Raw genomic sequence first — 16,923 nt, 5'->3', positions numbered from 1 at the left:
CATCGTTCGTGGAAAAATACTAATAAAATTGGTAATTTTCCACTTATCACGCTTTAGTACCGAAACTGAAAGTCGGATCCTGATAAAATGTTCCACAAATTTTTAGGATATTATAAGACCATTCATTTGAATCTTAGTTTGCAAAAATCGGTTGAGTTGTTCCAGAGATAATTGAGTATAAACTTTTTCTCACATTTTCACATATTATCATATAACTCCGGAACCGGAAGTCACATTCAAATGAAATTTAATAGCAAGATATGGGTCCATAATACCTTTTATTTGAATCTTAGTTTGTGAAAATCGGTTCAGCCATCTCTGAAAAAAGTGAGTGCATATTTTTTTCACTTTTTTGGTACATATCATCCTATATCTCCGGAACCGGAAGTCGGATCGGAATGAAATTCAATAGCGGGCTATGGGACTATAAGACCTTTCATTTGAATCTTTGTTTGTGAAAATCGATTTAGCCATCTCTGAGAAAAGTGAGAGCATATTTTTGTTACATACACACACACATACACACACGGACACATACACACACACGCACACACACAGACATTTGCTTAGTTCGTCGAGCTGAGTCGAATGGTATATGACATTCGGCCCTCCGGGCCTCGGTTAAAAAGTCGATTTTCACAGTGATTGCTTAGCCTTTCTATATGAGAAAGGCAAAAACAAACCCAAACGATTCCAGTGATATAATAATATAAAGGACGTAAACGATAAACCTCATTACTGCTAAATTTTCTCGGATTTGGATGACCCGATTTTAATAATTTCAGACTCGTTCGAGACTAATAGGTTGTGAAGCGAGTTCAAAGATCATATGGCTGACACTTTAAGTTTCGGAGATATTATCGTACAAGTGACTTAACCGACAAATAACTTTTTTTCAATCGGCAAAATTATTCCAGCAAGTGACTATTACACCGTTATAATCCAACATAAACCGCAACGCAGACGTAAAGTTAATGCTATTAGCAAAACACAGTTCCTGTATTTGAAAATGAAAATTAATCTCATGCATTCAAGAACTTTTTTTCAATTCTTACAATTCGGAAGCTTATCTGATGTCAACTAGCGAAGGCGAGCATATTACATTAGATCAATTCATCCAATCGAATCGTATCGCCTTACGTGACGCTTGCTGCCTATCACCAACTTTCCTCTGAAGCGGCTCATAAGAGACAGAAGCATTAGCAGTAATTGCGCTTATATTTATAGATTCGCGTGCTTACACTCTTTCTACTCTGAATGACCAATCAGAGCGATTCTTTCCAACTGATATGTCGCATACTACTTCAAGAACATCGTTATTGCCTTTGCCTCTCCGCCTCCAACCTGTGTTGAATTTCCAACCCAAAAGTTTTTCAGACTGAAGATACGAGGAGTGATCTTAAGGTTAAAACCGCTGTAATATAAATATTAGGAAAAGTTTTCGGATTCTAGAAAAATTGTTTGCCCGTTCTGAAAACCAGTATTCTTTACAGAAATAATAATACGCATATTGCGTTTTTGACTTTAATTGCAAATATGCACAGCCAAAAATATTCGCTAACCACGCCTAAGCGAATCCGAACAATAGTAATGAAAAGCAAATGTTATATTACGATTCTCAAAAATTCGCTCACATACGTATTGTTCATAATATTTGTTCCGTTCAGTTAATCTAATACTATGTGCTATTTATATTATGCTTCCTACTGATCTATCGTCGCCTTTTGTCCTTTAAAGAGTATGATTTATGCAGCTTCTGAAGCTGTTTGTTCATTGCGTAGATGTATACTGCACTGATTGTAGCAAGACAAAATAACACTGCAAATGTAGCAGTTAACGCAATCCAAATCCAACCAGTTGATTGAGCCATGACAACCGATTCTGGAGTTGTTACATCGGTTTCTCCGGACGGTACTGTACTGAAAAATGGAGCAGTTGTCGTTCGTGTGATTATTATTTCAGTCGAATGAGTTGTGGTTTCATCTCTCGGAGAGTTTGTGGTTATCGTTGAGGTTTCGTCTTCAAATGATGACTCTGTGCTAGAAGTTGTTTGAACAGTACTTGCAATTGAAGACGAAGTTTCATTAGTTGTTAGAGATGTGCTGGTTATAACATATGTTGTCGTCGGATTTATAGATGTTGGATCTCTTGAGGTAGTGGTCACCGTTGTTACACTGCTACTAGTAGTTGGCGTAGAACTAGTAACTTTCAACGGTGTTGTTGTCGGAAGACGCGTTGTCGTGGTGGCGAATTCATCAACCTTCAGGCAATCATCAGTATGAACTTCATAATTGAAAACTGTAAAATATTCTATCGCAACATCACCATCGGCCGCCATAATGGCTTCAATTTGAACCTATTTGAAAAAAAACATAAAAATATTTATTATTTGCCAAAGCAAATACAATATTGGCCTAACAATAACAGTATTAGTAACTGACAATACAGTAAGTAACTGTATTAACTTGTATATTGTACACATTATTGATGACTTTTCTAATCCATTGAAATACATCCTGTCTATTCAATCCACAAATTGAATTAATGCAAATAAATAAGATCTAGTAGCACAAACTGCACGAACATTATATTATACATTCCAACCTAAGTATACGAAAACCGTTTCAGACATCTCTCTTTTCTAATCCATTGAAATACATCCTGTCTATTCAATCCACAAATTGAATTAATGCAAATAAATAAGATCTAGTAGCACAAACTGCGCGAACATTATATTATACATTCCAACCTAAGTATACGAAAACCGTTTCAGACATCTCTGCGCAAATAGATAAGAGTTCAAGAATCCGAGTTCAGTCTGACTCATATGTGACTTTTGGAAAATGTCGAATAATGTTTTGTATAAACTTTTCTTTCCACTGTTAATTATAAAAAATGGTATCAAAGAAGAAATTCAAACTAATCGATTGAGCACTATAACACAAAAATCATTTAAATAATACAATATTAAAAGCAACTTCAAAATTCAAAACTCAGTACATACATAAGGCAATTTCTTCCTTCTAGAAGTAGTTGTTTTCGAGATATGAAATTATAAAAACTCCGATTAATAGAAAAATATTAAAAATAATAATGGAAGTTCTGCAAAGTACAATAATTGAGCAATCGCCATAAAATTTTTAATATGGGCGTTTATATATGTCTGCATGTGTGTGAATGTGTGTAACAAAATATGTAAAACCGGTACGTACATGTATTGGTTTTGATGAACATAACACAAAACCGCCTTTACGAACGATGCACAAAGCGTGCTTTCTTTGATTTCGTACCCCCTATTGAGCAATTTGACGTCTCTTCAACGCTCACGAATGCAGTATGTACACGAAATGAAAATAAGAGTTTATTGAGGGTCCAATCTTAACCTCAATTTTTTCAAGCTCCGTTTGTTCCACAGCTCACGAATTATGGTGAATCGAGAAACATGCGGAAAATCTAAAAGACAAACAGCAAAACAGTTATGAGTTAAAGTTTCATATATATTTTTATTAAGGGAACAAATCTGTGTTTTCTATAGGGCTACAAATTAAAAACTCAAAGAAGTAAACGTACAGAAAAGTGGTCAGGTTTTGAGCACTTACAATTCAATAAACTTTGTTTCGTTTTTTAATTTACTGATTGAAAATATTTCTACGCATCGATTTGAACAGATGAAGCCACATGCTTTCATGTACATATGATGCGAAATTTTAATTAAATGGGAGCAATATTCTATTTTACCTTCTAAACATTTAAGACACTATGCTGGCTTATTTTTTTGATTTAATAATACAATTTTGAAGGCCCACTGCTTAAGCTTTAATATGCCGAGGGCTTGGCTTATTGGCTCTTCCTAACGAAGACGGCGATTAATTTTGATTACAGGAACACATTTCGTTATGAAATTTGTTCATAGCCTTCAACAAAATCTCAGACGTGAACCTTTATGGGGGGGTTGCTCTCAATAATATGAATATTTTGATAACGTAATAAATAAATTTATATATATATATATATATATATATATATATATATATATATATATATATATATATATATATATATATATATATATATATATATATATATATATATCAGGTGTACAGCTTTGCTTCCGCCGTTTTCCGATAGGTGGCTGTACCGGCTGAGGCTGGTTAAAATACATAGATGATAATGCCTTTAAAGTGAGTGTGTACAGTGCCTAACGAATTGTCATCGCCGTTTCAGTGACAGTAGTTCTTGTTTTCGTATTATTCACGCTCGAAAATGTCTGTTTATGTGCCCAATTCTCGCCATTTGCGGAAAGTTTTACTTTTCTGTTACAATTCGAAAAAAATGCAACTGAAGCGCATCGAATGCTTTCAGAAACTTACGGTGATGCTGCTCTGAGTAAAAGAACGTGTCGGGAGTGGTTTCAACGTTTTAAAAATGGTGATTTCGATGTTGAAGACAAACATGGTGGTGGAAGAAAAATAACCTTCAAAGATGAATATCAATTTACTACGAGCTCCTAAACCCGGGTAAAACCATCACAGGAGATCGCTTCCGAACGCAACTGATGCACCTTAGTCGCGCGCTAAAAGAAAAGTGGCCACAGTATCAAGAGCGACATGACAAAGTTATCCTCCAACACGACAATGCTCAGCCTCACGTCGCAAAGTAGTCAAAAAGTACCTGGAAACGTTGAAATGGGAAGTCTTGCCCCACTCGACGTATTCCCCAGATGTCGGCCCTTCTGACTTCCAACTATTCCGTTCAATGGCACACGGCCTGGCAGATCAACATTTTCAATCCTTCGAAGAGTTGGAAAAATGGATTGCTTCATGGATAGCGTCAAAAAAGGACTCCTTTTTTCGAGCCGGGATCCGAAAATTTCCGGAAAGATGGGAGAAAGTTGTCGCTAGCGACGGACAATGCTTTGAATAATACATCTGTAAGCACTTTTTCGCAATGAAGCTTTAAATTTTGAAAAAAAACGGCGGAAGCAAAGTTGTACACCTTATATATATATATATATATATATATATATATATATATATATATATATATATATATATATATATATATATATATATATATAAGTTCATTGTAAAAAAAAAGTAAATTATTAAATGTTTTAATAAAAGGAAACAGCGTGAATTACATGTATTTTTGTGAAATATTTGACATTTTAATGTCAAGATTCGTATAAAAGTCTGATAATTTATTACTAGTGGTATTATGAATGATAAAAAGGCGGGTGGGTAATGTCAGAGACATAACTGGATGTCGTGAATACGAAAACAAATGACATGTTCCTTAACACTTCCGAATATCAAATAGTTGATCAATTGTATGAATTATGCAAGCATTCCCCTTTTCCACATTTTTCGCAAAAACAAAGAAGGCTTCACTTGATCTCGATTACTGTGAATTTCACACAGCGAAAAGTGCAAGAATCTAACCAAACTGTTCTACATTTGCACTAAACTGAGGATATTTTCTTTCGATTTGCGAACAACACATCCTAATAGTTCTTCAGAAAACTTTTAGAGCCATTAGAACGGCTGATTTTTTATAATGCTTTCCAACGATGCTTATTCATCCATCGAAATGACTGGCAGCTGTGACGTAATCACTCTTATCGGAAGCGAAACTAGCTTTGCAAACGGCACAAAATACATCTGCTCGCATTGGCGATAGAATCCAAACTGATTAGATTTTTGTTAGGAGCTTTCTTTTACGTGATTTCGTTTGTAGCATTTTCACTAATGGGCGGTCCTAACGGCTATAAAAATAGTCGCATACAGAATATTAATGTCGATTATTTTATTTCGCATTTGCAAATTTATTGAAAAAAAAAACTATCAATATGCTGTAGGGATTCATTTCCAGCATTCAGAAGGGACAAATTGCGTAATTCTCTACGATATTAAACTCGGAACATTTTTCGCAAAAAAAAGCTTCACTTGATCTCGATTACTGTGAATTTCACACAGCGAAAAGTGCACAAATCTAACCAAATTGTTCTTGATTTGCACTAAACTGAGGATAATTACCTGCGGTTTGCGAAAAACAAATCCTAATAGTTCTTTAGAAAAATTTTAGAGCCATTAGAACGGCTGATTTTTTATAATGCTCTCCAACGTTGCTTTTTCATCCATCGAAATGACTGGCAGCTGTGACGTAATCGCTCTTGTCGAAAGCGAAACTAGCTGTGCAGACGACACAAAACACATCTGCTCGCAGTGGCGATAGAATCCAAACTGATTCAATTTTTGTTAAGAGTTTCCTTTATGTGATTTCGTTTGTAGCTTTTTCACTAATGGGCGGTCCTAACGGCTATAAAAATAGCCGCATACAGAATTTTTATGTCGATTATTTCATTTCGGATTTGCATAATTTATTGAAAAAAAACTATCAATATGCTGTAGGGATTCATTTCCAGCATTCAGAAGGGTCAAATTGCGTAATTCTCTACGATATTAAACTCGGAACATTTTTCGCAAAAAAAAGCTTCACTTGATCTCGATTACTGTGAATTTCACACAGCGAAAAGTGCACAAATCTAACCAAATTGTTCTTGATTTGCACTAAACTGAGGATAATTACCTGCGATTTGCGAAAAACAAATCCTAATAGTTCTTTAGAAAAATTTTAGAGCCATTAGAACGGCTGATTTTTTATAATGCTCTCCAACGTTGCTTTTTCATCCATCGAAATGACTGGCAGCTGTGACGTAATCGCTCTTGTCGAAAGCGAAACTAGCTGTGCAGACGACACAAAACACATCTGCTCGCAGTGGCGATAGAATCCAAACTGATTCAATTTTTGTTAAGAGATTTCCTTTTATGTGATTTCGTTTGTAGCTTTTTCACTAATGGGCGGTCCTAACGGCTATAAAAATAGCCGCATATAGAATTTCAATGTCGATTATTTCATTTCGGATTTGCATAATTTATTGAAAGAGACTATCAATATGCTGTAGGGATTCGTTTCTAGCATTCAGAAGGACCAAATTGAGGAACTCACTACGATATTCACCACTTTTGGAAACATTTTTCTTGAACGATTTGTTGTACAGCAGCAGCTATTTTCTTCTCTTCCTCAGAACGCGTTCTGATTGGCTGGTGTTGACATGGGTCAAATGAGATAGGTTTTTCAATAGTGTACTATTGAAATACTTCAATGCTCTTGCTATACACGTTTAAGTTGAAAAATTTCGATTCTATTGGTAGTTAGATTATATAAATCCTTCCACAGATCACTGAGCTATGAGCTTTCAAAATACGAGAAAGGCAAACGCGCCATATGAATTATCCTCTTTGATACTCGTTTATACCAAACATTTCAGAAAAGTTTAATTTTGAACTATTTGAGATTATGTCACACAACTGAAAATTTTATCATAAAATTGTGATCATATTTCCGATGGCATGTAGCAAAAATTATGTTGATTCGTTAGATACAACAAGAGATATTCACGATCAAAAACTTATCACTCTCTCAGAGGGTAAATTTTGAAAAGGCACCCCATAGTAAAGTAAGTCGTATTCACGACAAAATAGCCGCATACAGAATTTTAATGTCGATTATTTCATTTCGGATTTGCATATTTTATTGAAAGAAACTATCAATATGCTGTAGGGATTCGTTTCCAGCATTCAGAAGAGTCAAATTGCGTAATTCTCTACGATATTAAACTCGGAACATTTTTCGCAAAAAAAAGCTTCACTTGATCTCGATTACTGTGAATTTCACACAGCGAAAAGTGCACAAATCTAACCAAATTGTTCTTGATTTGCACTAAACTGAGGATAATTACCTGCGGTTTGCGAAAAACAAATCCTAATAGTTCTTTAGAAAAATTTTAGAGCCATTAGAACGGCTGATTTTTTATAATGCTCTCCAACGTTGCTTTTTCATCCATCGAAATGACTGGCAGCTGTGACGTAATCGCTCTTGTCGAAAGCGAAACTAGCTGTGCAGACGACACAAAACACATCTGCTCGCAGTGGCGATAGAATCCAAACTGATTCAATTTTTGTTAAGAGTTTCCTTTATGTGATTTCGTTTGTAGCTTTTTCACTAATGGGCGGTCCTAACGGCTATAAAAATAGCCGCATACAGAATTTTTATGTCGATTATTTCATTTCGGATTTGCATAATTTATTGAAAAAAAACTATCAATATGCTGTAGGGATTCATTTCCAGCATTCAGAAGGGTCAAATTGCGTAATTCTCTACGATATTAAACTCGGAACATTTTTCGCAAAAAAAAGCTTCACTTGATCTCGATTACTGTGAATTTCACACAGCGAAAAGTGCACAAATCTAACCAAATTGTTCTTGATTTGCACTAAACTGAGGATAATTACCTGCGATTTGCGAAAAACAAATCCTAATAGTTCTTTAGAAAAATTTTAGAGCCATTAGAACGGCTGATTTTTTATAATGCTCTCCAACGTTGCTTTTTCATCCATCGAAATGACTGGCAGCTGTGACGTAATCGCTCTTGTCGAAAGCGAAACTAGCTGTGCAGACGACACAAAACACATCTGCTCGCAGTGGCGATAGAATCCAAACTGATTCAATTTTTGTTAAGAGATTTCCTTTTATTTGATTTCGTTTGTAGCTTTTCCACTAATGGGCGGTCCTAACGGCTATAAAAATAGCCGCATACAGAATTTTTATGTCGATTATTTCATTTCGGATTTGCAAAATTTTTTGAAAAAAACTATCAATATGCTGTAGGGATTAATTTCCAGCATTCAGAAGGGTCAAATTGCGGAATTCTCTACGATATTAAACTCGGAACATTTTTCTCAAAAAAAGGCTTCACTTGATCTCGATTACTGTGAATTTCACACAGCGAAAAGTGCACAAATCTAACCAAATTGTTCTTGATTTGCACTAAACTGAGGATAATTACCTGCGATTTGCGAAAAACAAATCCTAATAGTTCTTTAGAAAAATTTTAGAGCCATTAGAACGGCTGATTTTTTATAATGCTCTCCAACGTTGCTTTTTCATCCATCGAAATGACTGGCAGCTGTGACGTAATCGCTCTTGTCGAAAGCGAAACTAGCTGTGCAGACGACACAAAACACATCTGCTCGCAGTGGCGATAGAATCCAAACTGATTCAATTTTTGTTAAGAGATTTCCTTTTATGTGATTTCGTTTGTAGCTTTTTCACTAATGGGCGGTCCTAACGGCTATAAAAATAGCCGCATATAGAATTTCAATGTCGATTATTTCATTTCGGATTTGCATAATTTATTGAAAGAGACTATCAATATGCTGTAGGGATTCGTTTCTAGCATTCAGAAGGACCAAATTGAGGAACTCACTACGATATTCACCACTTTTGGAAACATTTTTCTTGAACGATTTGTTGTACAGCAGCAGCTATTTTCTTCTCTTCCTCAGAACGCGTTCTGATTGGCTGGTGTTGACATGGGTCAAATGAGATAGGTTTTTCAATAGTGTACTATTGAAATACTTCAATGCTCTTGCTATACACGTTTAAGTTGAAAAATTTCGATTCTATTGGTAGTTAGATTATATAAATCCTTCCACAGATCACTGAGCTATGAGCTTTCAAAATACGAGAAAGGCAAACGCGCCATATGAATTATCCTCTTTGATACTCGTTTATACCAAACATTTCAGAAAAGTTTAATTTTGAACTATTTGAGATTATGTCACACAACTGAAAATTTTATCATAAAATTGTGATCATATTTCCGATGGCATGTAGCAAAAATTATGTTGATTCGTTAGATACAACAAGAGATATTCACGATCAAAAACTTATCACTCTCTCAGAGGGTAAATTTTGAAAAGGCACCCCATAGTAAAGTAAGTCGTATTCACGACAAAAACGTTAGTTATCGCGATATATTTTAAGTTTAATAGTACTTGCTCCAACATTTTCAGTTCAATTTTTTTCATTGCTTAAATCTATATCAGTCTACATTAATCTAGATATTCCAAAAAAATTCATTACCAAATCCTTTATTCGTTGATTAGACTGATTTATTGGTTTATGATTGAGTTTTTTCTCAGAAGCACACCAAGGTCTCAATTTACGCGTATATATGTATTCATATATGCACGTATATGTTCATGTATGTTTATATATTCATACATAAAAAGATTAACAAAACTACACAGAAATGAGATAGTTTAACTCAATTTTATTCTATTTGTAATTTACTATGGTGACAGTGAAGCACGGTGGTCAAAGTTTGAAAATTTTCGATTCTGAAAAATCACCAAAGGGGAGCTACATAAAATTTCCGAAATATACAAAAAAAATTGGGTGTTAAATGACTTAAAAATGCATGCAACGTCGAAATCTGGTGTTATCTCAGAAACTAAATTTTCGAGATAGAATTCACGTGAAATAAATTTCTGAAATCGAATATTTTTTATTGCGCCAGATGTCCTAGAAACGCATGAAACGTCGAGATCTGGTATTATCCCAAAACATTGAAAGACCCAGCATCAGTTCAATTCAAAAATCCCCTGAGTCGATTAAAAAAAAATTGAGATAACACAAGACCTCGATCTTTCATATTATTCTAAGACAATTGGCATCACTATTTTTTTCTTTTTAGGAAATTTCATATCACTCCCCCTTTGGTGATTTTCCAAGATCGAACAACCGCCGTGCAGCACCACTTACTCATGGCCGATTTAGCTCCAATTATGCATGGAGACGTTTTTGAGGCGCTTAATCTTTTGGACACTTTCAAATGACCTAAAACTATGGCTATTACATACACGTATCACAAAATTAAGTACAACAAAAAGAAGATCATTATTTGTTCAAATCTAAAGATTTTTAGTTTTCAATGTAATAATCATGGCTAAGAAAGTCGCATACAGTTTTTATTTTCTGTTTTGAAGGATATAATATGATCTCATCCAAGCCACAGAGGAATTCGTTTCTATCTAAAGTTTGTGTTCAATACCTATAGTCAACAAGATAAAGTATATGCGTACTAATAATACTATTCATTGAGAGTAGCTACAACTTTTCAAATTAACCAGTATTAAATTGTATACCAAACGTTCGGAATTTAATTCTACAATACCGACGAAAATTCACACCTGCATCTCACTAACTCAATGAACTCATGTGTTGCCTAGTTAAAGGCGATTTCCATGAGACCAACTATTTACGGCAGGTGTAATCTGGTTATTCTACAAACGGTAAGAAAGATTCTGCATGCATAGTGAAGTATAAATACCTACCTAAATTTAATACTTGCAAGAAAATCACATAACATGTATTTGTTTTTAAATTTTGTTCTGTGCTAGACGTACGTATGATAACTACAAATCTTTTGAACAATATTTGAAATATTATATTACAGGACAGGATGTTTTTAAATGTTTCTCTTAGGAATGATCCGTCAAACTTGTAAATTTATTGAATTGATTTCTTCGAAAATAATATAATTTTATCAAGGTAATGTTCAGAAACCTTTTAATTTTACCACTACTCTCCCCCACACCAAAAAGCTTCAATTTGGAGCCCCTGGTAGTGGAACAAGTAAACACGAATATTATTCAAATTTTTATACAAAAACTCATCTAAGCTTCCACGAATGACTGGTCAACTAACATTTCCACTAAATCTATTTAGTAATTTGGCATTCGGTTATAATACCAATTTGAAACCTTCCACTGTTTTTCAAAAAATTGAAATCCGAAGTCATGATGTAAAATACTTACCTTAGCACGCTTGACTTGTTTATCCATCATTTCTCTGAACAGTCCCCATCCTCTAGTGGACTGTTCTGTTTTCCATCGAATAACAACGGTAGGATTGTTATCACTATCAATTCTGTCCAAGTCCACGATTCGCACCTCAAGCGATGCCTCGGTATCGAATAATAAATTGTAAACCATTCTTAACTCGGTTTGACCATTCATACTAAAACTCTGCACTGTTTCTCCGCAGGTAACACCCTGCCACAAATTGGAAAGGTAATACTGAGCATTTTCCCGAAACGGAACAAAATTGAGTGAATTACTGTACGGTTTCTTGATAAATTCTTGATAGTTGAGACACCTACTTAAATACGTCAGTGTGGCGGTGTCAAAATCGATTCGTAAACACGAAGCATCTTCCGCACTATAAACATATGTTCTGATCTCGAGTCCGACCAGTAAAAACCACCATACCTTATTAAACATTCCACGTTACTCCAAAGAGTTGTGCACTTTGAACAGATAAAACGTGACTGAATCCAAACTGCTCAGAAGGAAATACTTGATCGTTTACTGACTGACTGTCAATCAATTGTCATTCATTCTGTAAGTTTTATCAGTTTTTACAAGATATCTGCTGTTTAATTACATTTTTGCAAGGTTTAATTGCTGAATTATAAGGGAATGATATGATAACGGCGCTAACCGTAGAATGATTTGCTGCCAACAAAACATTTTATGTTGTCTGTAAACAGTGGAGACTGTCCCGAAATGACATCATGTCACAGAGATACTTCTGAACTGGGAGAATTTTGATAACACTTTCATTAAAGGAGAAATAAGCTAAGTCGGGACTACAGTTTACTGCTAAGGATCTATATAAAAATTCTATCCTTGGTTGATGGATCAGCCATTGAATGATATGGTTTTAACGAAAAAAAAACATGTGGTGACGGAAATAGCGTCCTAAGCAAGTAGATGCCTTTCACGCACTCAGTGTTCTTCTTGTTATTTGCAGAGCGAAAATTTGGAAATTTTCGATATTCCCATGGGGGTGTTATTATTTCCCGTCTACGTAATGCTTTCCAATCCTCTAGAAGTACTAGTTGCTTTTATTGATGATATTACTCCACCACCACGGTATTACTGAATAAGTTCACCATACATCACCATTATTGTTTCACTTATTAACCACCCTATGTGCAATGAACATTTTCAGAATGGTTCAGTTTTTGTTCATCCGGCGAATTTATTCATCATGTATTCTGCAAAGGGTTGATATATAACGAATATGAAAATTCATTTCCCAAAAATCTTCTATTAACACTAAACATACCATGATATTCTGATAATCAGAGCACCCGGGATAATGACAGCAGTGAAGCACCTCTACTTTTATATTTGTTACTGCTAATCTGTATACCTCCGAAATTTTCCAAAGATCGTTCAAATATATTCCAAACAGATATGAAATATAATTGACTTTGTCCTCACGTTTTTTTTTTTTCAACAAAAAATTTCTCAAAAGCATTTGAAAACGGCCGTCACACTAGAGTACTCCCTTAAATGTCTGTATATTTAGTGTTAAAGCACAATTTTGTGGATTACCCAAACCAACAGAAATTATTGTTCCTAATCAAATTTATGTTGAATATTAGCTGGAAAAATGGTATTAGGAAATTATTTGAATGACATGACAAAGATACTATCACACTACTAGTTGGATTCAAACTTGAAATAGTCAATATGATTTTTTTTTCAATAATAACTTTATTTTTTTATTATTTCGCTTCTAACATACATTTTTCATACATTCAATAAGGGAACACGAAGTCCGGTCATTTGACCGGGCAGGGCACAAATAGGTAAATTTTTATTGTGCAAAATAAGACAGTATCTGAACGACATATTGAATATTAATCATCATATCACTATGGTCTGTGTCTCAGCTCATTGCTTCATTCCAGGCAATGAAAGAGCCAACAATTTAGTCAAATGTAGCGCTCTTGATGGTGAATTTTAGAGTAACTGATTGCTTTCAACGAATACTATAGCACGTCTTGCCAAGGAACACTTGTCAGCTGACAAGTTTTTAGGATAAACACTTCATTATTCCTAAAATATCGACTAAGGCATGGTTCTGAGGGCTGGATGTGAGCAGGGTTTTCAATCGTATGACGTCCAGACTCGAAACTAATCGGAATTGTGGCGTGTATTTGTGGCGTGTATTTGTGTGGTTATCGGGATATTGATCATGTCAGGTGATGCCAGGTCTAATAAAAAATATAATATAAGAAATGCCTTGCGTACCCAAGGAAGACTATCCAATGTCCCAGTTCGCGGCATTCTTGCTTATCGTATCCTTCCTTTACATGAAACTTCTTTATCATTTCATCAAACCATTGGAGTTTCAGTTGATCTTTATTGCTTTTGTTGTACGCCTCCTTTCTTTTCCATGAGTTCAGCCACAGTGATGTACTGTAGAAGAAGGTCCACTTTTTTATCGAAAAGTTGGGTTCATCGACGAAGCTTATTTCTGGTTCGATGGATACGTCAACAAGCAAATATAGCCGCATATGGAGTGAAGACCAGCCAGAAGCATTGCAAGAGCTACTAACGCATCCCAAAAAGTCACTGTTTATTGTGGATCATGGGCCGGTGGGATCATCGGGCCATACTTCTTCAAAGGCGATAGGCAGAACGTTACTGTGGATGGCGAGCGTTACCGTGTGATGATTGATGATTTTTTTGTCCAAAATGAAATAATTTGTCATACCTGACATGTGGTTTCACCAAGACGGCACCACATCCCACGCGGCACGCGAAACAATGACCAATTTGTAAGCCACCTTCGGTGAACAGTTTATTTCACGTTTTGGGCTCGTCAATTAGCCGCCTAAGTCGTATGATTTAACACCTTTGCACTATTTCTTGTGGAGCCATGTTAGGACTCATGTCTACAATGATAAACCAGCAACGATTGACGCACTGGAAGCCAATATTGAAACATTTATTCGTGAAATACCAGCCGATATGTTGAAGAGAGTGTACCAAAAGCGAAACCGCGGCCAACATTTGCATGAACTCATCTTCAAACATTAAATTATATTGATCGTTCTATCGATTACAATAAAGATTTCATCAGTATTTTTTTTTATTTTTTTGTGTTTTTGTATATTGCCTTATGAAATAAACGTATTTAGGGAAAAAAAAACAATTATATTTTTCTCAATAATCATGAAAATTGATATAAAGTAGCTTTGATTTATTTACTGATCTAATCTAATATAATGGCACTACAAAATGTGTAGTAGCCCGCTAGTTATTAGTATATAATTTATTTCGCTCCGGTTTTAATCATGCTGCGGTCGATTACCGGGGGAATTTTATGATTTCAAATTCAATTATGAAATTGATTAAATAAGTAAGTAATATATAAGTTTGTACGATTATCCTAGCTAGCTGAGTGTAAGCCAAAATAGAATTGCGCGAGAAACGTGTAAAACTATCAGTCGTGGCGCGAAATTTATCTGGTAGATAGCAAAATTCATTTAATTCATTTTTAAGAAGAAGCTTCATGGAAAGCAATTGAAAACAAAACCGATATTGATATGTAAATAAATATTTGCAAATCTATATTACGTTGAATGGAAAATTGTGTGGAATACTGATTTTCGTTTCCACAATTAAATTCAGCATATAATTTTCGTTATGATTTATTTTCAAATATTTTTCCTCTGTAAACCATAATGTAGTATTCAGGATCAACTGTTCCGATTTTGACTCATTGTGCAATGCACAGCAAAATAATTTAAAAATTTACTGGTGACGCAAATCCACCTACGATGAAATTCATAGAAATTTAATTTGTCAAATGATTGCATTTTACATATATCATTTAAATGCATTCTATACTTCCTTCTAGATCGGAGCTTAATCATATGATAACTCACGTGTAAGATCAGCGTCCTACACGTTCACCAATCCGAGATATTAAATACTTAAAGGGTTGGAATTAAATTTTAACTTACAATTTCGTAGCAAGCCATGAATTATTGAAACGTTTGAATGAATGAAAAGACTTTCTAAATTTAATTTAAGACTGTACGCCAAAAACAAAATATCCTGATAGTAATTAATAACTCAATTATCTATAATCCGATTCTTTTATTACGTGATATTTATGATTTGTACGATATTTTCCAGTAAAATAATTAATTCGGCAAAATGACCTCTTCTGCGAAATGATATTTTTACCAAATTACTCAATTGATAAAATATCCTTCGGCGAAATATCCCATTCGACAAAAAAGCTTTCGTTCGACCTACTTTCCACAAAATACCCGCTTCCGTCACGTTGTGTAAAACTCGATTGAATGATATTGAGCAAAACATACCTTTCAACATATCTGTTTTCAAATAGATAAAAAAATGAAAAATACGAAAATTCAATTTCGGACTCCGAATAAGTGCATGAAAATTTAAGAAAACTAAAAAATGTAAAAATGTAATGTTAAATGCTATGTAATGTAATATGAAAGCAGAAAACATGTATTCATAAAACTGAAATATTCTACAACGATGCTTTGCAACAAAGTGCTTCTGTAACATCATTTTACAGACTATATCAGAAGAGTACTTTTTTAGTTTGTTTATGCCACGTGAGATGATTGCACCGAAGGAGGGCTAAGGTACTGAAAAGGATGCCATTATTACATCCAAATTGGAGCGAGTATCGTTCTTTCTACGCTACACCAGTTCAACGTTGAAGTATTTGATGTTGTATTCCTATGTAAATATGAACAAAATAATTCTCGCGTTTTTTGTGATAACGGCCAATAAGGCACCTATCAACATTCACTTTGAAGAGGAATTCCGAAAGACTCGGTACTCGCTGAGAGTAAGTCATAACAGTAAACGATAGAGAGAAGTTTTTTCTTTCGTCTGGTATTAAAAAATACTCTATTTTCCATAGCTCGCCTGCAATTTCTATCAAAAGTGAATGTTGAAAGGTGGCTTAGCGGCGGTAAAAAAAAAAAACGTTCGAATTATTAATCGAAAACTATTGAATTACTACAGTTGTGAAGTGGGTCCAGTATTTCAAGCAGTGGCGTCCGAGGAAATTTGGCGCCGGGGCAAAATGAGATTTGTCGCTCGGATTAGTGAACAAAAACATACGGCAAAAAAAAGCTGAACTCCATCTCCAGAACGATGACTTGGA

At 34.7% G+C, this 16,923-nt stretch overlaps 1 protein-coding gene across 1 annotated transcript; it reads right to left on the bottom strand.

Moving 5' to 3' along the window:
• Nucleotides 1–1,621: 1,621 nt before the first annotated feature.
• On the bottom strand, nucleotides 1,622–12,202 carry LOC131430761 (uncharacterized). The gene is made up of 2 exons (XM_058595964.1): nucleotides 11,724–12,202; nucleotides 1,622–2,356 (listed from the first exon to the last, which is right to left on the bottom strand). The coding sequence occupies exons 1-2, from the start codon at nucleotides 12,186–12,188 to the stop codon at nucleotides 1,712–1,714; spliced, it is 1,110 nt and encodes a 369-aa protein (XP_058451947.1). The 5' UTR covers nucleotides 12,189–12,202; the 3' UTR covers nucleotides 1,622–1,711.
• Nucleotides 12,203–16,923: the final 4,721 nt, after the last annotated feature.

Source organism: Malaya genurostris, chromosome 2 (genome assembly GCF_030247185.1).
Source record: "Malaya genurostris strain Urasoe2022 chromosome 2, Malgen_1.1, whole genome shotgun sequence".
In the NCBI taxonomy this organism is placed as follows: Eukaryota; Metazoa; Arthropoda; class Insecta; order Diptera; family Culicidae; genus Malaya; species Malaya genurostris.
This window is presented reverse-complemented; position numbering and strand designations above follow the sequence as displayed.